General features: G+C 47.8%; 1 protein-coding gene across 2 annotated transcripts; it reads right to left on the bottom strand.

Annotated features, from left to right (window-relative positions):
• Positions 1 to 1,173: 1,173 nt before the first annotated feature.
• On the bottom strand, positions 1,174 to 20,628 carry CALU (calumenin). 2 transcript variants are annotated; one of them, XM_070947834.1, is made up of 7 exons: positions 20,546 to 20,628; positions 15,436 to 15,672; positions 11,602 to 11,795; positions 8,096 to 8,262; positions 5,621 to 5,681; positions 4,755 to 4,954; positions 1,174 to 3,673 (listed from the first exon to the last, which is right to left on the bottom strand). In XM_070947834.1, exons 1-7 carry the CDS (start codon positions 20,626 to 20,628, stop codon positions 3,569 to 3,571), a joined length of 1,047 nt encoding a protein of 348 aa, XP_070803935.1. In that variant the 3' UTR covers positions 1,174 to 3,568. The 2 variants fall into 2 exon arrangements, with proteins under 2 accessions (XP_070803935.1, XP_070803936.1); XM_070947835.1 differs by lacking the exon at positions 11,602 to 11,795 and adding an exon at positions 11,874 to 12,067 and having other exon boundaries at positions 20,546 to 20,612.
• Positions 20,629 to 23,590: the final 2,962 nt, after the last annotated feature.

Genomic DNA, 23,590 nt, shown 5'->3' with positions numbered 1-23,590 from the left:
AGAGAGAGAGAGAGAGAGAGAGAGAGAGAGAGAGAGAGAGAGAGAGAGAGAGAGAGAGAGAGAGAGAGAGAGAGAGAGAGAGGCTTTAATGAACCATTTAAAGCAGCCGTGTCTTTTTCAGACTTGGGTGCAAAAATGGTTGGGAAGAGAGAAAGGGGGGGAGAGAGAGGGAGGGAGGGAGGGAGGGAGAGAGAGAGAGAGAGAGAGAGGCTTTAATGAACCATTTAAAGCAGCCGTGTCTTTTTCAGACTTGGGTGCAAAAATGGTTAGGAAGAGAGAAAGGAAAGGAGGGAGAGAGAGAGAGAGAGAGGCTTTAATGAACCATTTAAAGCAGCCATGTCTCTTTTTCAGACTTGGGTGCAAAAATAGTTTGGGGGGAGAGAAAGAGGGAGAGACAATGTGGCTGCTTTAATTAGGAGCAAAGAAATGATGGCTCATGAGCCCCAAATGGGCACAGCCACAGCTGTGTTTCCAAGTGTCCACAGCCCTAGAAATCCGCTCTGCAAAGCTGGCCCCGCGTGGTTTTCTCCTGTGCCTGGAATCGATTCCATACTCGTGTTTCTCAACTGTGGCCAGTTTAAGACGTGTGGACTTCAAATCTCACAATTCCCCAGCCAGGAAGGCTGGCTGAGGAATTCTGGGAGTTGGAAGTCCACCTATTTAAAAAGTGACCAGGCTTTTAGAACAGGGGTCTCCAACCTTGGCAACTTTTAAGACCTGCGGACTTCAACTCCCAGAATCCTGGGAATTGAAGTCCACAAGCAAAGCTGGCTGAGGAATCCTGGGAATTGAAGTCCACAAGCAAAGCTGGCTGAGGAATCCTGGGAATTGAAGTCCACAAGCAAAGCTGGCTGAGGAATTCTGGGAATTGAAGTCCACAAGTCTTAAAAGTTGCCATGGTTGGGGACCTCTGCTTTAGAAGATTCCCCGATGGCACACAACCATTGTCCAATGTCTCTAAACCCCAATTGTTGGGAAAGATCCGCGGGTGGGCGAGATTTTCCCTTTCTCTCCTGCCAACAAGTACCTAACTGACCCCCCCCCCCCCCCCCCCGTGGAAATAAAACTGGAGCTGAACAGGATGGATCCTTTCTGTCCACCCACGAATCAGCTGCCCAGATATCCAGCTCGCACACACCTGAGCAGCAAACCACACAACGCAACAAGGAGGATGTAAACAGTTTTATTAAGACACCATTTGTGTGTTGTACATTATATAAAACTCCACGGATGCTGTATAAGAAAAGCCTTCTCAAAGATTGGCGATGAAGAATTGGGATGGAGAGAGAGGGAAGTCTTTTCTCTTTCTCTTTCCTTCTCTTTTCCTTCCTTCCTTTCACCACCGGCACTGAAACCCAGAATGGGGGGGGGGGTGCGTCATTTTTCAAAGCTGAGCTTAACCCCCTCTGGAGTAGTAACAGGCCCTTTTCACAAGCCATGCAAATTTGCTAAACCGAGTTTCATCAGGCGCTCTGAGCCACGATTGCAAAAATAAAACAACCACGAGAAGCCAGGATCTCTATCAAGGGGCACCTTCCAGGTAGAGAAACACCTGGCAGGGATACTGTTTCACCTGATTTCCTGCTCTGCTTCAGCCTCTCAGCTGCTTCCCTGAAAAAGTGGCAGCCAACGGCCATCCGAGACGATGCCGCGTGCTGGTGGGTTGCTAGCCGAGTGCCACGCTCTAGTGGCAAATCCGTGGCTGGCCTTTTAGTGTTATCAAAACGAATCTCTTCCTTCTCATTGCACTAAGGCAGTGTTTCTCAACCTTGGAACTGCACTAAAGGGATTAAAAATGACCACGGAAATAATACTGTTTCAAGTTTCTACTTTTGGCTATCGGGGTGTGCTCCCACACTCAGGAAAACCTTGCTAAGAAATTCACAATTAGTGTTAGGAAGCCAGGTAGGAAAGCAAAGTTTGCTTGTGCACCTGGCAAAATGTTCACCCTCGAATTTTGCAGGGCGGGGAGAAAAAAAAAATAGCATTCTTTCATTTGCAAAAGGCTCAGGAGGAGCTGGCCGTTCGGGAAAGGAACGGATTTTGAATTCAGCGCAGCACCCAGCCGAAACGAACCCCCCGCAAATCCACGCGACTTGTGAAGCGGCAATCTCGACAAATCTGCCCCCAATTTTGGGGGAAGTGGGGGGGGAGTTTAAGGAAAGGTGGCCGTAACGTCAAGATAATTTATTTCTTTTGGCAAATATCGGGGTGGGGAAATGAGATGGGGTCGTTTCCAAAAATCAAAAGCACAGGAGAGAGGGCCAGATTTGACTTCTCCGGCGAGGGGAAGGATTTACCTGGACAGATTAGGGGTCTGATGGGGGGGGTCTCTTTGTATTCGCCCACCCCTTCCCCGTGGGCCACGTGGCTGGCAGAAAACACAGAAGGAAGAGAGGTGTGTTAAATTTCTGCATTTGTTTTAGGAGTAGGTTTGGGCCTGGATTCCCAAACCCGTTTCCTTGGGCCAACTGCTTTTTAACGAAAAAGGCACTTCAAAAATGCAGAATATCCCGTCGCCCTTAAAGCTGCCCGTCGCCCCCCCCCCCTTTTCTCCTTCTAAAGACCCAACTGAGGGTTTGCCCCCTACTCTACATTAACACATGACGGTCTGGGAGGAGAAGCTCGGTTGGCTACTTCGACCCGGGACGGACCCAATTCAACCTCGCCTCTTCGACATCTCCTGTTTTTTAAGCCCGGAGCGGACACCAAGCAGAGATCACCAAAGCTTGAATATTATTTAACAAAGAGTCCCAGGTGAAATCCTGAACCCGTGGCTCGCACCATCGCCGACCGCACAGCTCTTGCAAAGGATGCCGTTTGAAGGATGCTGGGGAAACTGAGGCACGGGGGGCAACACTCCGGAGGATGTTCGGATGTCGGAAGCGAAGGAGACGTCAGATATTTTTAAAGTCGAGATTTTTTGCAGCCTTTGAGGCAGGGGGGAACCTCCCGCCCGGAGGCAGAGAAGCTAAACGCCGCCCCCCTCCCCAAATTCTCTTGTCGGCTTCTTGGAAGATGAAAAAACATGTGGGGGGGTGTCTTTGAGTGTAGATCTCACCCCTCTCGGCTGTGTCTTGTTCTCCGGCTTTCTGACTTTGTGGATTTTTTTAAAAAAAACCTGACTCTTTAAAAAAAAAAAGTGGGGGACAGGGCTGTGCCCCCCCCCCAATTGGCTTAATGCGTTCTTCTTTTCACAGGGAACCAAAAAAAAAAAAATACAAAAATAAAACTGAACTTGTTAGACATAAAAAGAACATGCAAATCTATTTAAAAAAACCAAAAAGGAAAAACTTTTGGGGTTTCAACCAGAACCGTGATCTCTCAGAATACCGACCTCCCACCTTGGAAGGGAGGGAAGTCAAGGGAGGGGAGGGGAGGGGAAGCAAGGAGGATGGGATCAATTGGGGAGGGGTGGCCTGTTCTCCTCCCCCCCTCCCCAAATTCTCGGCTGAAACGGAGTCTTGATAGTGAGCCTTTCTTGTGTTAATCCTGAAACGGTAAAAACGACACTCCCCGCCCCACCCCGAAAAACACTTCTTCCTTTAAAAAAAAGGAGACTGGTGGTTCAGAATTCGTCGTGCCGTACTAAAGCTTCCCCGAAGTCCGTGGCCTGGCTGCCCACAAACAGGTCGTACTTGTCCACAATTTCTTCTCGGGTGAGCTTGCCGTCCTGGGAAAGGAAAGGAAAGGCAAAGGTGAAAGAACCGGGATAGAACCTGATGGCGTTACCTAGTGGGGTCATAAAACGTCTGCGAAAAAGCAACCAATTTCAGAGAACACTCAGGACCCCACCAGTCCTCCTCCTCTACAAACCCTGCCTCCATTTAGCACTGATAGTGTTCTGTAGCTGGGTGATGAAACGTCTGCGAGAAAAGCACCATGCTCAGGGAGTCCTCCTCCTTCTGTTTCTCCCCCCTCTTCTTTCCTTCCTCTCCTTCATTCCTTCCGCTTCCTTGTTCCACTCTTCCCTCTCCTTTCCATCCCTTCATTCCTTCGGCCTCTTCTCCTTCTCTTCCTTCTTTCCTCCCCTTCATTCCTTCTCCTTCTCTTCCTCCTCTTCTCCTTCTCTTCCTCTTCTTCCTTCTTTCCTCCCCTTCATTCCTTTTCCTTCTCTTCCTTGTCTTCTCATTTCCTCCCATTCATTCCTTTCTCCTTCTCTTCCTCCTCTTCTCCTTCCTTCTTTCCTCCCCTTCATTCCTTCTCCTTCTCTTCCTCCTCTTCTCCTTCTCTTCCTCTTCTCCTTCCTTCTTTCCTCCCCTTCCTCATCTTCTCCTTCCTTATTTCCTCCCCTTCATTCCTTCTCCTTCTCTTCCTCTTCTCCTTCCTTCTTTCCTCCCCTTCATTCCTTCTCCTTCTCTTCCTCTTCACCTTCTCTTCCTCCTCTTCTCCTTCCTTCTTTCCTCCCCTTCATTCCTTCTCCTTCTCTTCCTCATTTTTCCTTCTCCTCCTCCTCTTCGTCTAGACAAACCCGCTCCCTTCTAGCACCTACTTGGGTCACGAAACATCTGCAAGAAAACCCCATAGTCCTCCTCTGCCCCTTCCCTTCCTCTCCTCCTCTTTCTCCTCCCCACAAATCCCATTCCCCCCTCTAGCACCGATCACGTTCTCTAGCTGGGTCATGAAACGTCTTGCAAGAAAGTCTATGGAGATTCTCGTGGCAACTGGGACTTTCTAGGTTGCCGACTCCCAGGTGGTGGCTCTTTTGAGGGCTTAAGGTTGCCGACCCCTGCCCCAGGAGGAAGCCCTCTCACCTTGTCCTTATCCGACTCGTAAACCAGGTGCCGCGCTTCGGCCTCGGCGTGGTCGTAATCGGAGGGCAGGATCCAGTCTTTGGTCTCTTCCTTGTCCATCTTCCCGTCGTGGTTCTTGTCCCGGAACTCCATGAATTGTTCCCGTTCCGTTTTGACCCACTCGGGTTCCTCCGTGTTGCCGTCGTGGCTGTACATGTCACCTGCGGAGAGGGAACGCCGGGAGGGTCATAATTCTAACCGTCGGGCCCTGTGCGCCGAACTGCACAGCGCAAGTGGTCCTCGACTTACGGCCAAATTTGAGCCCAGTATTCCCGTTGCTAAGCGAGACGGCCGTTTTAGTGGATTCAAATTGTTGGGGGCCGATATGCAAATGACACACTTTTTAAACCGCTCGTAGGGCGCTGAAAAAGGAGGTATATAAGCCTAAATGCTATTGCTAAGGTTCCCATTTTACAACCTGCCTCGCCTCAACGGTTAAGCGAATCGCAGCTGCCCTTAAGTGAGTAACACGGCTGTTAAGCGAAGCTGGCTTCCCTGTCGACTCTCCTTGTCGGAAGGTCGCAGAAGGGAACCGTATATGACCGTCGTAAATTTAAGTCAGCGGCCACGCGGCCGAATTTTGATCACGTGACCACGAGGATGCTGTGACGGTCGTTAAGTGGGGGGGAAGGTCCCAAATCCCAGCGCCGTCGTAACTTTGGTCACTAAATGAACTGTCGTAAGTCGAGGACTATATCCGTAGCCGTTTATCCTTCAGTTGGGTGCCAACCCAGGACATTTCCAAATGTTTCATGAGGGGACCCCCGGCCCGAGTCTTCCTGGGGTTTAACAACTGGGGACCACGGCAGGATCTGGCCACGACTCACCTATGTATTCCTCCAAATTAATGAAGCCGTCTCCATTCTTATCAATATCCTCCATGGTTTCCTGTAGGGAAAAAAAACAAGGGCAGCATTATTTATTTCCCACTTTTATTGTTATTTTTATCAATAACTAAAGGCAGCGAACCTCTCGGTAATACTCCTCCTTCCTATTTTCCCCACAACCACCACCCTGCGAGGCGGGTCGGACTGAGAGAGAGGGACTGGCTGGCTCAAAGTCACCCAGCCGGCTGGCACGCCAAAGGCGGGACTAGAACTCACCACCACCTGGTGATTGGCCCAAAATTTCTTCTCGGTTCTAGCTTGGATCTCTCCTTGATTAATTCCCATCCGGTATAGGGTCTCTCCTGCTTGGGCAGGGGGTTGGACTAGATGACCTATAAGGTTCCTTCCAATTCTGTTCCATCTCTAATCTGCAATCCTGCCTTCTGGTGCTTTGTAGAATCGTTTTGACCCCCTCGTCTTTGGGGCAGCCCCTCAAATACTGGAAAGGCTGCTATCAGGTCCCCCCCTTAGTCCTTTTCGTTAAACTAGATTGCAACTGTTCTCCAGATGTTTCAGCCCTCAACCCCCTAATCCAGGGGATCCACAATCCTACCGGGCCGGGGCCCACTACCAGGCAGTGGCCTATTCGGATCCCGGCCGCGCAAGTGATAGGCCAGTAGGTGCGCGCAGTTCCACTCGCGCAAGCAGCACCCCAAAGGCTTCTCTTGTGTCAGTGGTTGCATTCCCCTCTCCCCCCCCCCCAGCCAGACCACCAAGCCACAAAGGTTAGGGACCACTGCCCTAATCCCCTTGGTTGCTCTTTTCTGCCCTCTTTCTAGAGTCTTCAACATTTTTTTTTTTATATCGTGGCAAATTTTTAATCTACAGTAGTGGCCAAAATTGTGGAAACCTTTTGGGAAAAGTGTATTTTTGAGGTTTGATGGCTAATAACAACCCTTTTTTTTTTTTGAAGTTCCAAGATAATCCTATTCCACTGCTGGAATGGCCTGGGAATATTTTTCATTTTATTTGATTTATATACCGCCCTACTCCCGAAGGACTCAAGGCGGTGAACAGGCACAAGATAAAACACATAGAATACAAAAATTTAAGAGAAGTAAAATCGAATTAAATCAATTCAGCCCAAGACAAATTTAAAACCCCAGGTTAAGACGAAATTAAAATTTACATTAAAAAGAGAATGGGAGAGGTTAGGAATAGCCCAGACTTTAACCCAATGGAAAATCTATGGAGCTGACTAAAGAAACTTCTTAGTCAGAAGCGACAGTTAATAGAAGCCATCATTCCATCTTGGTTTCACATTAGAACAGCTGCAGAACTCAAAGACTTGGTTCACTCCATGGGAAGATGTTGTAAGGCCATAAATTCATGCTAAAGGTTACCCAACTAAGGATTAACTGACATGGTGATCATTTTTCTATGGAGATAATTTTTGTATATCTCATTTTTTTCTACGTGTTTCCCTTTTCTTCTTTATACTGTAACTGCTATTCTAATAGCAAATCCTTCATAAAAGTGATTGCATTACATTCTTGATTAAATTATCTTTCCATTGATAATATAATTTTATGGTGCTACTCTAAAAAAAAGTGGTGTTATTAGCTAGTTTTAGAAAATACACTTTTCCCAAAAGGTTTACACAATTTTGGCCACTCCTGTAGAGATAAAGACTCACCCGCCGTATCATCTGTATCATTTTATCTCCTAACGTTTAGCCTTTTTAATATTCCCTGTTGATGATTTTATGAGCCGCATTTGGACACTAGGAGCAAATTGCCTCCAGAACTGGGCAGCACAGAAACATCAGGAAGTGCAATAAATCAAAACCAAATGATAAATACAGTCCTTGACTTACAACAGCCCGTTTAGTGACCGCTCAAAGTTAGAACGGCACTGGGGAAAAAAAAAAAGGAACTTATGACCATTTTTCACACTTAACGACCATTGCAGCATCCCCGCGATCAAAATTTGGACGCTCGGCAAAATTTGGATGCTTGGATGACTCGTATTTATGAGTCCTTCGGGAGAAGGGCGGTATAGAAATAAAATTATTATTAATTATTATTAATTATTATTATTATGGCCGCAGTATCTCTTTTTGTGACCATCTGATGAGCAAAGTCAAGGGGAAGAGTGTGGGGGGGGGACCGGATTCGCTCGACAACTGCAGTGGTTCACTTAAACCACAGTCGTAAAACAGGGCAAAACTCTTTTGAGCATATTTCTCGCTCAGCGGACGAGAAATGTGGGGCTCCATTGGGGTCGTAAGACAAGGACTGCCTCTAAAGCAGAGGTCTTCAAACTTGGCCGCTTTAAGACTTGTGGACTTCAACTCCCAGAATTCTCCAGCCAGCACAGCTGGCTGGAGAATTCTGGGAGTTGAAGTCCACAAGTCTTAAAGCGGCCAAGTTTGAAGACCTCTGCTCTAAAGCGTCACGAGATCAGCCCACCAACCTGCACGACGATGTCCTTCATGTAGTCATATTCTTCGGGGTGCAAGAAAGCGGTGAATTCCTCCTTGGTTGCCACCAGGTCTCCGTCCTGGTCGGCCATTTTGAAGCGCCGTTCATCCCTCACCATCATCTGCTTGTAATTGAAGCCGTCATCGGGGTCCGGATCGTCTAAAACGGCAGAGGTGGGATTCGGTTACTGAAGGGCGACTTAACACACCGCCGCTCGACCATAGAGAGGGGCTCAAAAGTTGGCACGTCCCACGTCGAGCCCTAGCCCGACGTTCAGGCAGTCCTCAACTTAACGACGGCGAGGACGTCGTTAAGTCGAGGACTACCCGTACGGCCGCGTGAACGGAGGGACTGCTTTGCCAGCTTCAACGTTCTAGGAACCGGGGAACCAGGGTCAATTTTCAAAGGTTTGGGGTTTATCTGGAAAAAAAAAATGTCTGTAGAGATTCTCAGCCATCCAGGCCTTGGTGGTCCTAAAGGTGCTTTTTCAGGAGGCAACAGGACTTTCTGGGAAGCTTTGTTAGGAAATGATTATTACCTGACTTGTTGGGCTGGCAATATATAAACCCTCAATATAGCTTTAAGACTGCTGTATTGCATCATCCTGTGTCCTGATTGGTTAGCTCTGTAGCCAATCTCCTTAAGAGGCAGCTAGAAACATGGTTTGTTCTCATTGATGTTCTTGCTCTCTGATAGCTCTGCATGCAAATCCAGAAGAACTGTTTATTGTGAATGACTGCGACGACTGGTAAGAAGACTTTGTTATTGGATTTATCCCTGGACTGTCGTTTTGGCTATCTCCTGCTTTATATGTGTATGACCTGGACTGTTTATTGGACTGTGCCTTACTATTTCCTGAAAGTAAACACAACTCAGTGTATCTGTGTGTTGGCTGTGTTTATTCGTAACTACTCTCAATCGCTTTCATGTACAAACCCTTGCTACTCAAGAGTTACTCTGCGAATTCCTTAACAAGCTTCTTCAGCTCTGACTGGATGGTGGGGAACGGAAGGATTGATATTCCTTGCAAACAGCATTTGGTCATTTGCATCCTTTTAGAGGGTCGTTGAGGCCACTTGGGAGGTTTTATCTGTGTCCTCAGGGTCACCGGAGTGATGCAAATGGTTCTTGTAAGTCTGCAATTTCCCCGCCCCCCCCTCTGGAAATCCATTCCTACTCCCACACCATTCAAAAGATGTTCATCCCAAATCCTTCCTTTCCCCACCATCCAGCCAGAGCTGAAGAAGCTTCTTGGATGAGAAGCTTTTTTTTCTTTTTTTTCAAAGAAAAAAAACCCAGAAAGTCCAGTTGCCTCTTGAAAAAAGCACCTTTGGGACAGAGGTGAAATGCTCCCGGTTCGGACCGGATCGCCTGATCCGGTAGCGATGGCGGCAGGTAGTTCGGAGAACCGGTAGCAAAAATCCCTGCGTCCTCCCCACCATGCCCAGCTGAGCCATGCAATCATCAGAGGCTTTTTTTTTTTTTTTACTTTTAAAAGAATTTTTCCTACAACCTCTTTCAACGAAAAAATGCTTTTAAAAGTAAAAAAAAAAAAGCCTCTGATGATTGCACGGCTCAGCTGGGATCGTCAGAGGCTTTTCAAAGCATTTTTTTCTGCAACCTCTTGGCCAAAGAGTTGGTAAAAAAATTGCTTAGAAAAGTCTCTGACGATCCCAGCTGAGTTGCCTGATCGTCAGAGAGGCTTTTCAAAGCATTAGAAAAAATGCTTTGAAAAGTTTTTTTTTTTTAAAGTTGGCCACGCCCACCCAGTCACATTACCCCCCCACACCAAGCCACACCCACAGAACCGGTATTAACAAATCTTACATTTCACCCCTGCTATGGGACAAGTGTGACCTGGAGGACTGAGAATCTCTACAGAATTTTAGCTATACAATTTGGGATGAACAGCCTTTGAATGGTGTGGGATCCGGAATGGATTTCCAGAGGTAAAAAAAAAAAAAAATTGCAGACTACGAGAATCCTTTGCACCACTCGGGTGACCTCTGAGGACAAAGATAAACCTCCAAGTGGTTCAAGGACCCTCTACAAGGATGCAAACGACCAGCTGTCTGCAAGGAATATCAATCCTTCCATTCCCCACCATCCTGTCAGAGCCGAAGAAGCTTTTTGGACGAAAAGCGAGACGTCTTCAAATGAAGAAATTAGGGAGTCCAGTTGCCTCCTGAAAAAGCACCTTTGAGACTGGAAAAATTGCTTTCCATGTTTATCTGCTTTAGGGTGGTGGCTTCTTGCGGAGTGCATGCTGTTTGCCGTCCCTGGTTATGTGACCTCACCAAAGTCACGCCAAGAATGTGGTTTTAATCTGCCCACGGTGATAAAATGTACAGTGTGCAGCTAGGCTCAAGGGCAGCCGATCGGCAAGGCCAAGCAAGCAGAGACCGGCTGAAATGCAACCACTCCCCGAATCTCTTCATGAAATTGAAAGCAGAGGCTTGCCTTAAAAATGATGCTCGCAGCTGCACGGAAGGAGACAAATGCTCCCTACGGCTGCATTTTCAAACTTCTGCCATTTGAAGACAGGTGGACTTCAACTCCCAGAATGCCCTGGATAACATGCTAATGGACTTTTAAAGCCTGTGGACTTCAACTCCCAGAATGCCCTGGCAAGCCATGCTTGAACATGCGTGCACTTCAACTCCCAGAATGCCCTGGATAACATGCTAATGGACTTTTAAAGTCTGTGGACTTCAACTCCCAGAATTCCCTGGCAAGCCATGTTTGAAGATAGGTGGACTTCAACTCCCAGAATTCCCGGGCCCGCATGCTAATTAACTGTAAGCCTGTGGACTTCAACTCCCAGAGTTCCCTGGCCAGCCATGCCTGAAAGCTTCATCACCCTGAAAGGTGACTGCCCAGTCTCGGCTTGATTTCTGGTGTTCTGCGTTCGAATTTAAAGGGGGAGCAGGAAGTGGGTCCATCGGGACTCTCCCTCAGCCCTTTGTATAGTCCTAAAGCTGGGAAGGGTCCCTAAGAGGTCATCCAATCCAGCCCCCTTCAGGCTCTCACCATCCCATCCCCCGAGAGGTCGATCTAACCAGCCTCGGTTCTGCCTTTGACTTGGAAAAGGGAGAGCAGGAAAATGTGGGATAGGCCCAGCGTGGCCCTTCCTTCAGCCCTTTGCAGGATCCTAGAGCTGGGAAGGGGTCCTCAAGAGGTCATCCAGTCCAGCCCCCTTGCTATCCCCTGAGAGGCAATCTAACTGGCCTCAAGTTTGACTCCCGGTGTTCTGCGTTTGACTTGAAAAGGCAGAACAGGAAAGCGTGGGGAGCCTAGGACGGGCCAAGCATGACCTTCCCTTGGTCCTAAGGGGCCCTAAGGGTTCATCCAGCCTGACCCCTGCAGCTTCACCACCCCATTCGCCCCACCCCACCCCGAGAGGTGACCATCCAGCCTCGTTTCAAACCCCAGGGCCCCCCTTTCCCCTTCGGCTCAACTGATACTTTCCAGCAAGGCTGTGCCCCCCTTGCCCCTTACCCAGGTAAGTGCCATAGGTGACATTCCTGTACTCCTCCCAGGAGATGAAGCCATCTTGATTCAAGTCATACTCCTGCCACTGGCGCGCTACGTTCTCAGAGACGTACTTCTTCTGCGCCTTCTTAATCCAGTCCTTCAGCTCCCCCTCCGTCACAAACCCATCCTTATCCGTGTCTATTTTGCTCACAATCGCGCTACAAGACAAAATGGGGGAGGGGGGGGCAAGGTTGAGCCTTGGGGAGTGGGCTGGGGGGTTACAGGGCCCGACCTACCTAAGACGTAGCCGTAGGTGGCGTTCTTATACTCCTCCCACGAAATCAGACCGTCCCCGTTGAGGTCGTGGCCCTTCTGCTGGCGCTCCACGTCCTCGTAAATCCAGCGCTTTTGGGCAAACTTAATCCAGGCCTTGAGCTCCTCCACCGTTACAAACCCATCCTTGTCGCCATCTATTTTACTTACAATTTTTCTGTGGGGGGGAGGCAGAAAAAGAAGTAAGAGCAGGAGGAGGCAGGCGCTCGGGGAGGGAGGGGGGAGAGAGAGAGAGAGAGAGAGAGAGAGAGAGAGGGGGAGAGATGGAGGGAGGTGGGGGGGAAGGGGCGAGGGACCAGAAGACCAGACCCCAAAAAGTCCAGCTTGTTATGATCCAGCAATGTCAATGACAGCTTTAAGGTGGAATTCACCTCCCAAGATTCTTCAGTCTGGTTTAAAGTGAGTGGACTTCAATTCCCAGAATTCCTCAGTCTGGTTTAAGGTGAATGGACTTCAGCTCCCAGAATTCCTCAGTCTGGTTTAAGGTGAGTGGACTTCAGCTCCCAGAATTCCTCAGTCTGGTTTAAGGTGAGTGGACTTCAGCTCCCAGAATTCCTCAGTCTGGTTTAAGGTGAGTGGACTTCAGCTCCCAGAATTCCTCAGTCTGGTTTAAGGTGAATGGACTTCAACTCCCAGGATTCCTCAGTCTGGTTTAAGGTGAATGGACTTCATTTCCCAGAATTCCTGTCTGGTTTAAGGTGAATGGACTTCATTTCCCAGAATTCCTCAGTCTGGTTTAAGGTGAATGGACTTCAACCCCCAGAATTCCTCATCTATCTATCATCTCTACCAATCTATCTGTCCACTCAACATACCTATCAATCCATCAATTGTAGTTCCACCCAAAACTAGGAACTCCGATCCACAGAGAATTTCCTTCTCAAATGTCCTGGGGGATCAATTTGAAAAAAAAGCTGCCGGTAAGAGCAGACTCCAAAGCCCATGATTCTCTCTCTCCACCCCACCCCCACTCCGAAAGTCTGGAACAGCAGAAGCATCGGGCGTTCAGAGCCAAATATAACCACAGATGTCACTCCTGTGATTTGACACTTGGGCAGAGAGAAGGGGGGGGGAGGGAGAGAGCCTTAGCCAACTCCTTGCTCTGTTCTGGGCCTCTCAGGAGCTGATGCAATAAATCCAAAGAGACTGTCCACATTGTGTTTAATGGACATTAATTAATATACTGGTTATCTCCCCAGAGTGCATACCAAGCCCCTCCTTAAGTGTGCTCAGATCAAGATGAAGAAAGCACCTGCCTCTTGCTCTCAGCTGGCTTATTATTATTATTATTATTATTATTATTATTATTATTATTATTATTATTATTAATTGGTTAATCTTTAGTGAGATTCACAGCCTTTGAGGCTGGTTAATAGCTCAGCAGCTGAAGTCCTAACCAAGGACCTAGGAACTGTTAAGGTATCGTCGGAGGATGTAAGCTGTTCCGAGTAAGGTGGTTTTTTGTAGAGTCAAAATGTTCAAGTCCGGCAAATTTAGGATTTCTAAATAGCGGGGTAGCCCTTTGGGTATTGCTCCGAGGGCTCCAATTACAATCGGGACAACACACGATTTCTTTTTCCACAGTCGCTCAACTTCAATTTGCAAGTCCCGGTACTTCGTGATTTTTTCTTGCTGCTTATCTTCAATTCGTGCATCACCAGGTATTGCAATGTCAATGAACCATACTTTTTTCTTTTCAACTATTGTTATGTCAGGTGTGTTGTGGACCAAGTGCCTGTCAGTCTGAATCCTAAAGTCCCACAAGATCTTGAGTTTCTCATTCTCTAAAACTTTCTCAACCTGATGTTCCCAGTGGTTTTTGCTGTACTCAAATCCAAACTTCTGGCACAATTTCTTGGCAACGCGGTCATGGCGTTGTAGGTAGTCGGTTTGTGAAATTTTGCTGCACCCACTGATCAGGTGGCCGACTGTCTCACCTTTCTCATTGCAGAGGCGGCATTTGCTGTTAGTGGTAACATGTTGAATCTTTGTCTTCATGCAGTTTGTGGCTAGGGCTTGTCCTTGAGCTGCCAAAATAAAGCTTTCAGTTTCTTTTTTCAGTACTCCTGATCTTAACCAGTTCCAAGTTAGTTTCTGGTCAGCTTTGCCTTCAATACTTTTCAAGTATTGGCCATGCAGAGCTTTGCTTTTCCAATTTTCAGCTCGCTGCTCAATTACTTCTTTCTTATATTCTGCTTTTGTTTTAGTTGTCTTTAAAAGGCCTCCTTTATTTACTTCCTTAATCATTGGTTATTATTATTATTATTATTATTATTATTATTATTATTATTATTACTACTTACTACTACTACTACTACTACTACTACTATATCAATCAGAATAGAGCTGGGAGGGACCTTGGAGGCCTTTTAGTCCAGCCTCCTGCTCAAACAGGACACCCTTACCATTTCAGAGAAGTGGCTATTCAGTCTCTTTTTAAAAACCTCCAGTGATGAAGCCTATATAATTTCTGGTGGCAAGCTGTTCCATTGGTTAATTGTTCTCATTGTTAGGAAGTTTCTCCTTAATTCCAAGTTGCTTCTCTCCTTGATTCGTTTGCGTTGCTTCTTCTCCTGCCTTCAGGGGCTTTGGAGAATAGCTTGACTCCCTCTTCTTTGGGGCAGCCCCTGAGATATTGGAAGACTGCTATCATGTCTCCCCTGGTCCTTCTTTTCTCTACACTAGTTTACGTGTGAGTCAGCAAACTAACAAATGAGCTGTCCAGGTTTCCAAGAAACTGAGATCCAGGCTATGCATATTCACTGGAGGGAAAAACCAGTTTAATTCAGGAAATTTAATTTCTCCCTTTGAGAAAACAAGAGGCAGAATTAAGAATCCAGGCTTAAAAAAAACAGCAAGGAAAATAAATGAGCTGGAAAGAATCAAAGTTTTGGAGAACGGATTGTGTCTCCTCCTTCATGACAAGCCATGAATGGCACTTAATTTGCTCAGGGCTGGGCGACAAGAAAGTCCTCGGCTTACGACCACAACGGAGCCCAACATTTCTTTTTCCGAAGCGAGACAATTGGTAAGGGAATCCTGCTCCATTTTACGACCTTGCTCGCCACAGTCGTGAGGTAAAAAAAAATCCCTGCAGTTGTTCAGTTAGCAACACCGTTGTTAAGTGAATCGGGCTTCCCAACTGCCTTTGCTTGTCCCAAGGTCGCAAAAGAGGATCACGCGACCCTGGGACTATGCGACCGTCATAAATATGAGACGCAGAGCGTCCGAATTTTGATCACGTGACTGTGGTGAAGGCTGCAACAGTCGTTAAGTGAGAAAAACGGTCATAAGTCGCTTTTTTTTCATTGCCGTTGTATCTTCTGTCACGAAATAAATGGTCGTAAGTCGAGAACTACCTAGTTTTTTGGGGTTTTTTAATAGGAAACTGCCTTCTATGAGAGCCAAACACCCACCTGGAATGTCATTCTGGAAACTAAAGACTAAAGGGAACATCGAGACGCTGCCATTCCGGGGCTAAACTCAGTTTAAACTCTGCGCATGTTCAAGGTTCTCTTATCTTACCCCAATCTCTCTTTGCTCTCCTCTGGGGTCAGCTGGTCAAAAGTCTTGGCATCATCAACCCCCAGGAAGGCGTCGTGGTCGTAATCAAAGTTCTGGCCGTCATCGTGGACCTTGTCGCTCAGCTGAGCATCGTGGTGGACGCGGTCCTTCTTCTCCGTGGGCTTGCTCTGAGCGCAGAAGGCCCACAGGGCCAGGTACCCGACCACTTGCTGAACGCCCAACACCATGGCTGAGGCCCTGAGGGGTTCAAGCAGAGGAAACGAAGAGTTATAGATTCGTGGGACCACGAATGGTGTTGCTCAAGTGGGCAAGGAGATGGTGACCACCTTCCCCAGAGACCAGAACTGAAGGTCACCTGGTGATATTGAAATCTGGAAGAAGCAGGACAACATCTAAGTTGGAGTGTCCATCCTGGGCCACTTTTAAGACTTGTGGACTTCAACTCCCAGAATTCCCCAGCCAGCAAGGCTGGCTGGGGAATTCTGGGAGTTGAAGTCCACAGGTCTTAAAGTCGCCAACGTTGGATATTCCTGATCTACATCAACCTTTAAGATATGGAGACTTCAACTCCCAGAATCCACCATCTTAAAGCAGGCCGGCTGGGGAATTCTGAGAGTTGAAGTCCACAATTGGCCAAGATTAGATATCTCTGTTCTTGATCACTGGTTCTCAACCTTTCAGATATGGAGACTTCAACTCCCAGAATCCACCCATCTTAAAGCAGGCTGGCTGGGGAATTCTGGGAGTTGAAGTCCACAGGTCTTAAAGTAGCTAAGATTGGACACCCCAGACCTAAATCATTCAAACGATGGGATCCCCTACCATGAGCTGCGTTGTTGGCTACTTGCTTGGTGGGCTTCCAAAAAGGGTCAAACTAATTCATGGAAACCCTGGGCGTGAACAGCTCCGAGTTTTGACAGCAGTGGGACTTGTCCAGGTGGTCTTCTCCTAGGGCAAGGGGGAGGGGGGACTCCAAACGTGGCCCCTTTAAGACCCGTGGACTTCAACTCCCAGAATTCCTCAGCCGCTCGTGATCTTTCCTGCCACAGCTGTTAAATGAATCGCTGCCATTGTTAGGTTGCTAACACGGTTGTTAAGCAAATTTGGCTTAACATACCCCACACAGCGCCTGTCGTAAATGTGAGACAGCTGTCAAACATCCGAATGTAAATCACACAAATGTGAGGATGCTTGCAACGGTCGTTAAGTGTGAAAAACGGTCCTAAGTCACCTTTTTTTCAGCGTGTTCTAACTCCGGTCACTAAGTGAACTGTTGTAAGTAGAGGACTGCCTGTATTATCCAAGAGCTTAGATGCATTTCCCCCATTCCTGACCACGCTGCTTGCATTCCCAGCCTAGTGATCTATTTATAACCTCTCTCTGATCCTTTTCAGATTTCTCCATGGATCTCTTTGCACAGAAGCCAACTTATATTTCCATCACCTTTTCAGGACACACACACACACACACACACACACACACACACAGCCAAAAGAACCTGGGGGGGGGAGGAATTGACATTTTGATGCCCATAAATTCCAAATTGTGACGGCAAACGTCACAAATCTTTCCGAAACGAGGAGGACCATGGATTGTCATCCTTCCACGTTGTGCTATTTTTGGGATCACAAATTCAGTTGCACCATCGATGTAGCTCGTCCCTGGAACAGCACCCGGGTTCCAGAAGGGGTTGATATGATCCTACAGCAGGGGTGGGCAGCTGTGGCCCTTTTACAACCTGTGGACTTCAACTCCCAGAATTCCTGAGACAGCCAACCTAAAAGGGCCACAGCTGCCCACCCCTGTCATAAAGCCAAGGTCCTGGTTTCACCCAATATATTGGACTCAGTTGGTTTAACGCAGGTAGTCCTCGACTTAGGACCACAGCGGAGCCCAGAATTTAGCTTGCTAAGGGAAAATATTTGTTCTGTGAGTTTTGTCCCATTTTGCGACCTTTCTTGCCACGGTTGTTAAGTGAATCACTGCGGTTGTAAAATTATGGTTGTTAAATGAATCCGGCTTCCCTATTAACTTTGTTTGCCAGAAGGTCGCAAAAAGGGATCACGTGACCCCAGAGATGCTGCACCGTCATAAATACGAGTCAGTTGCCAGGAATTTTTTTTGTTTTTTTTAATTTGATTTATATGCCGCCCTTCTTTGGAGACTCAGGGTGGCTTACAATGCGTTAAGCAATAGCCTTCATACTTTTTTGTATATTTATACAAAGTCAGCTTATTGCCTCCACAATCTGGGTCCTCATTTTACCTACCTTAGAAAGGATGGAAGGCTGAGTCAACCTTGAGCCTGGTGAGATTCGAACTTACAGTAATTGCAGACAGCTGGTGTTAAATTACATTGCTCTGTCTGTGAGCTATCCAGGCTCCTGGATAGCCTGGATAATTGCCTTTGAATAATAATCACATGACACACGCCCCCACCCCACCCCCGTGGATGATACAACGGTCATCAACGTGGAAAATGGCCGTAAGTCGCTATTTTCAGTGCCGTCGAAACTTCAAACGGTCATTAAACGGACTGTCGTAAGTCGAGGACTACCTGCACAAACACCCATCTCACTACGTACGACAACTTGGGCCAGTGCCGAAATTAAAAATGCAAAAACCACCACCAAAGTCATGAAAAACAAATAAATTTAAAAAATAATATAAAATATTAAAAAAATATAAAATATAAAAAAATAAAATATAAAAATATAAAATAATAAAATAAAACAAAACAAAATAAAATAAAAGAATAGAATAAAAATAAACAAACACATAAATAATATTGCTTAATGTATTGTAAGCCGCCCTGAGTCTCCGGAGAAGGGCGGCATATAAATCGAACTAATAAATAAATAAATAAATATTAAAAATATAACCAACAGAACGCAGCATTCTTGCTCCTAAAAGTGTGATCAACTCAGCAAAGTTTCCACACTGGTGATTTAAACACAATTGGATTTTTATTATGGTTACTGGCACCCAGTCACTGGCTGACAATTCCCCGGAACTAAGCCACCATTAAACCTGGCATTCGTTCCATGGACCCGGCAATCAAGTTTTGTTCATTCATTAACAAGAGACACAAACTGGGAACGGACAAGATAAGGAATTAATCTTTACTTCCTCAAGAGGTGGCAAAGGACGACAGTCGGGGAAGAGCTGAAAATTCAGTCCGTATGCCCAAATATACAGGTAGTCCTCGTTTAGTGACTGTTTGCGTGGCATTGGAAAAAAAAGTGATCGATGAGCGTTTCTCACACTTAACGACCGTTGCAGCAGCCGACGGTCACACAATTAAAATTCAGACGCTTGGCAACTGACTCATATTTATGACGGTTCGCAGTGTCCTGCGGTCAAGCAAAATCAAGGGGGAAGCCGGATTCACTTAATAACCATGTTGCTAACTGAACAGCTGCAGTGATTCACTTAACAGCTGCGGCGAGAAAGTTTGTAAAATCTTGCAAAGCTCACTTAGCAGCTGTGTGACCATTCTGGTCATACGTCGAGGACTACCTGTATATAATAACCACTTTGGTTTCTTTTTCGTGGTGAGACTCTACTAACCAGGCTGGGAAGGTGGAACCCGGTGAGTCCAGCTAGGGAAAGGCCCCTACCTGGTGAGCCTAGACCTCAATGATTTACACAAGGATCTCCAAACTTGGCCATTTTAAAGCTTCTGGACTTCAACTCCCAGAATCCCCTCAGCCAGCTAGGGAATTCTGGGAGTTGAAGTCCACAAGCCTTAAAATGGCCAAGTTTGGAGACCCCCTGACCTACACCAACACACAGCTGTCGAACAGAAGCTCTTCGCCCAGAACCACTGGACACAAGCCAGTCCTGGCTGACCGCAGGGACAATCAAGCCAACATGGCTTGCTGGGGAATTCTGGGAATTGAAGTCCAGAAGCCTTAAAGTTGTCAATTTTTGAGACCTCTGACCTACACCAACACACAGCCGTTAATAGAAGCTCTTCGCCCAGAACAACTGGACACAAGCCAGTCCTGGATGACCGCAGGGACAATCAAGCCAACATGGCTTGCTGGGGAATTCTGGGAGTTGAAGTCCACAAGCCTTAAAGTGGCCAATTTTGGGGGACCCCCCCCCTGACCTACACAAAGACATATGTGTAAAATACAAGCTCTGCACCCAGAACAAGGGGGGCAAAGCTGCTTCTGGCTGACCATGGGGAGGGGAGGGGGGAGGGAATCCATGCATGGCCCTCCTCTGAGAAGAGATCAGGGTAACCCCCACCCCCAAAATGGTCCAACCTCCTCCTGGGGCAAAGGTAGACCCCCCCCCCCCAAAGGGGACAACATCAGATCTTTGCTGCTCACAGCTGCAGAGGATGCAAGAGGCTGTCCGGGACCCTCGACTTCGAGCCCCCTCCCCCCCCAAACAGGGTTAATTAAGGCTGTCCTGGGATTCAGGGGTCAGCAGGCTTCCTGGGACCCCCCCCTCTCCTCTCCCTTCCTGCCATGCCCCCTTCCCCCTCAGGAGACCCCCAGATGTGACCCCTCCAGCTGCTAGACTGGGCACCCAAAGGTGACCCTCTCTTCAGGACACCCCCCCACGACCTTGAGCGGACCCAAAGGAGACCCCCGCCAAGGGAGATCAGTTCCCCCCCCTCGCAGACCCCCCCCAAATGGGTAGGGGGGGAGTCCCCCTCTCGACCCCCCCCCCCAAACCGGCTCCCTCTTCTGGGTCCCCCACCCTTGTGCCTCCCTTTCCAAGCGGCTCTTCCCAAACAGGGGGAGGACTCCCGCCCCGCCCCACCCTACCCCGCTGGGGATGATGGGGACGGGAGTCCCGAGTCCTTCGCAGCTGGAACCCGGCCAGGCTGGTGAGTTGGCCGAGGGAGGCGCTGCCCGAGCGGCCTGGGAAGAGGAGGGGAAGGGAGGGGGGAAAAAATGGGGGGACTACAATGCCCATGTGCCTCGGCCAGGCGCGGCTGGGGAGCATGGGATGTGTAGTCCCCCCCCCCTCCCAGTCCTCAACGCCGGAGGAGCGAGCGGGCTGTTTGGAGGAGCCCCTCCCCGCCTCAACGAAGCCGAAGCCACCCCACATCCAGCCGTCCCACCCCACCCCCCCACCCCGGTCCCGCTTACCGTCCGCGGCAACGTCGGAGAGAAGCGGCGGCGAAACCTCGCCGGGAGAAGACGACGGAGGAGAAGGGGGAGGAGCCGCGCATGCGCGGCGGCGGCGCCCAGCGACCACGTGACGGCTGCCCGGCGAGCGCCGACGTCAGCGAAGCCCTTCCGATTGGCTGTCGGACGTCCAACGGTCCCGCCCCTCCCCGCAGCGGACTATAAAAGGGCGCTCGCCGGCCACGGCCCCGCAGTTGCCGCCGTGGCAGCGGCGCGGAGGGAGGGGGGAGGGGTTGCGCTGTGGGTGGGGGCGAGGGGTTTTGCAATCACAACTCACACTTTTGTCTGATCGATCGTTCCCGTCATCGTAGTGTAAACAAACAGCTGTTTTGAGAAAGGGGCGTTGTGAGATCCTCTAGCCCAGACCCTGTGGTGTGTTGGGTGAGTGTTGGGTGCAGTGGCTCTGTGTGTGTCCTGACGCCCTTGTGTAGATTACATGGCCTGGTGTGATTCCCTCCATCTGTGCAAGGGTGTCCTGATGCCCTCAAGGGGGCCTTTTTTAAAAAAAAAAATTAGAGTACTGTAACAAATCCCCACACTGCACCCAGTCTGGGGGTCAGACCCCAGCAGATGGTGGGCCCGGGCCCCCTCCCCTGAGAGAGGATGGGGGGCTGGGAGACAAATGGACAATAGCAGAAGGATATAGGATAGGATATAGGATAGGATAGGATTTTTTATTGGCCAAGTGTGATTGGACACACAAAGAATTTGTCTTTGGTGCAGATGCTCTCAGTATACATAAAAGATACCTTCGTCAAGAATCATAAAGTACAACACTTAATGATAGTCATAGGGTACAAATAAGCAATCAGGATACAAGCAACAAAGTTAGTCATACAGTCATAAGTGGGAGGAGATGGGTGGTGGGACCGATGAGATTAATAGTAGTGCAGACTTAGTAAATAGTTTGACAGTGTTGAGGAAATTATTTGTTTAGCAGAATGATGGCGTTCAGGAAAAAACTGTCCTTGTGTCTAGTTGTTCAGGTGTGCAGTGCTCTATAGCGTCGTTTTGAGGGAAGGAGTTGAAACAGTTTATATCCAGGATGCGAGGGGTCTGTAAAGATTTTCACAACCCTCTTTTTGACTAGTGCAGTATACAGGTCCTCCATGGAAGGCAGGTTGGTAGCCATGCTGTTCTAATAATCCTCTGAAGTCTGTCTTGTTGGGTTGCAGAACCAACCCAAGAATAGGGAATAGGGAATAGAATAGAAAAGAAAAGAAAAGAGAAAAGAGAAAAAAGAAAGGGAAAGGGAAAGGAAAGGGAAGAGAAGGAAAGGAAAAGAAAGGGAAGGGAAGAAAAGGAAAGGAAAGAAAAGGAAAGAAGAGAAGAGAAGAAAAGAAGAGAAGAGAAGAAGAAAAGAGAAGAAGAAAAGAAAAGAAGAGAAGAAGAAAAGAAGAAAAGAAAAGAATAATAGAATAGAATATTGGCCAAGTGTGATTGGACACACAAGGAATTTGTCTTCGGTGCATAAGCTCTCAGTGTACATAAAAAATACATTTATCAAGAATCATAAGATACAACACTTAGTGATAGTCAGAGGATACTAAATAAGCAATCAAAGTCATACTGGGAAACTAAATAAAACAATATAAATCGTAAAGATACCAGCAACAAGGTTATAGTCATAAGGAGAAAAGGAGATCGGTAATAGGAAGGATGAGAGGAAGAAGAATAGTGATACAGTCTAGTAAATAGTTTGAGAGTGTTGAGGGAATTAGTTGTTTAGCAGAGTGATGGCGTTAGGGAGAAAACTGTTCTTGTGTGCAATGCCCTATAACGTCGTTTTGAGGGTAGGAGTTGAAACAATTTATGTTCAGGATGTGAGGGGTATGTAGCTATTTTCACAGAGTTATAAATATAAGTGACTTAATGCTTTTACGTTCCTCTTTCTCCGTTCAAATCTTTTCTCGGGAACTGGGTTCCCTCAGATCTTGGATTCTTCCGCAATTTCCACCTGGAGTGTAACGTGGGACATTCACCAACCTGTGGCTTCATTCTCAGCCACTTAGCTGTCACCAATTCCTTCCTTCCTGACATATATTTTAGCCCGTTCGGTCATAACGAAACCTGAAACTTTCCCTTTTATGCATGTAACTCAACAACTTCACAGATTCGGGGAGCACTTCCGATCACTTCCCCTTTCTCTTTAGTTTCATGCCCCCAAAATACTTGGGTTTTCTTTCTTGCGATCGCTCATTATTGCTCTCGGTCATCTGCCTACTTCACAGTCGAAGTGGCAACCTTGGTTATTCCTTGGTCATCATCAGAATAATAAAATAACTGAGCTGGAAGGGACCTTGGAGGTCTTCTAGTCCGACCCCCTGCTCGAGCAGGAAACCCTATACCAAGGGGTCCTCAAACTTGGCAGCTTTAAGACTTGTGGACTTCAACTCGCAGAATTCTCCAGCCAGCACAGCTGGCTGGAGAATTCTGGGAGTTGAAGTCCACAAGTCTTAAAGCTGCCAAGTTTGAAGACCTCTGCCCTATACCCTTGTGGACAGATGGCTGTCCAGTATCTTCTTGAAAACCTCCAGGGATGGAGGTTTTTGAGAAAACCAGAAAGTCCAGTTGCCGTTTGAAAAAAGCACCTTTGGGACAACCATGACTTGGATGATTGAGAATCTCCATAGGCACCTCCAGTGATGGAGCACCAGAGGTGGGTTTCAGCAGGTTCTGATCAGTTCTGGAGAACCGGCAGCGGAAATTTTGAGTAGTTTGGAGAACCGGTAGTAAAAATTCTGACTGGCCCCGCCCCCATCGATTCTCTGCCTCCCGAGTCCAAGCTGATCAGGAGGAAATGGGGATTTTGCAGTATCCTTCCCCTGGAGTGGGGAGGGAATGGAGATTTTACAGTATCCTTCCTTGCCATGCCCACAGAACCGGTAGTAAAACAATTTGAAAACCCACCACTGTGGAGCACCCACAACATCTGGAGGCAAACTCTTCCTCTGGATAATTCTACTCACTGTCAGGAAATTTATTTCTCCAAATCGAACATAGAAT

This window comes from Pituophis catenifer, unplaced genomic scaffold, assembly GCF_029215685.1.
Source record: "Pituophis catenifer annectens isolate HBS135680 unplaced genomic scaffold, rPitCat1.0.hap2 SCAF_7, whole genome shotgun sequence".
Classification (NCBI taxonomy): Eukaryota; Metazoa; Chordata; class Lepidosauria; order Squamata; family Colubridae; genus Pituophis; species Pituophis catenifer.
This window is presented reverse-complemented; position numbering and strand designations above follow the sequence as displayed.

Excerpts from the sequence above, each read along its gene's own strand:
- CALU (XM_070947834.1), bottom strand. The coding sequence starts at position 20,628 with ATGCGCGGCTCCTCCCCCTTCTCCTCCGTCGTCTTCTCCCGGCGAGGT. Across the intron at positions 15,673-20,545 it reads CTCCGACGTTGCCGCGGACG|GGCCTCAGCCATGGTGTTGG; the intron begins GTAAGCGGGACC and ends TGAACCCCTCAG. Across the intron at positions 8,263-11,601 it reads CACCTATGGCACTTACCTGG|ACGATCCGGACCCCGATGAC; the intron begins GTAAGGGGCAAG and ends CTGCCGTTTTAG.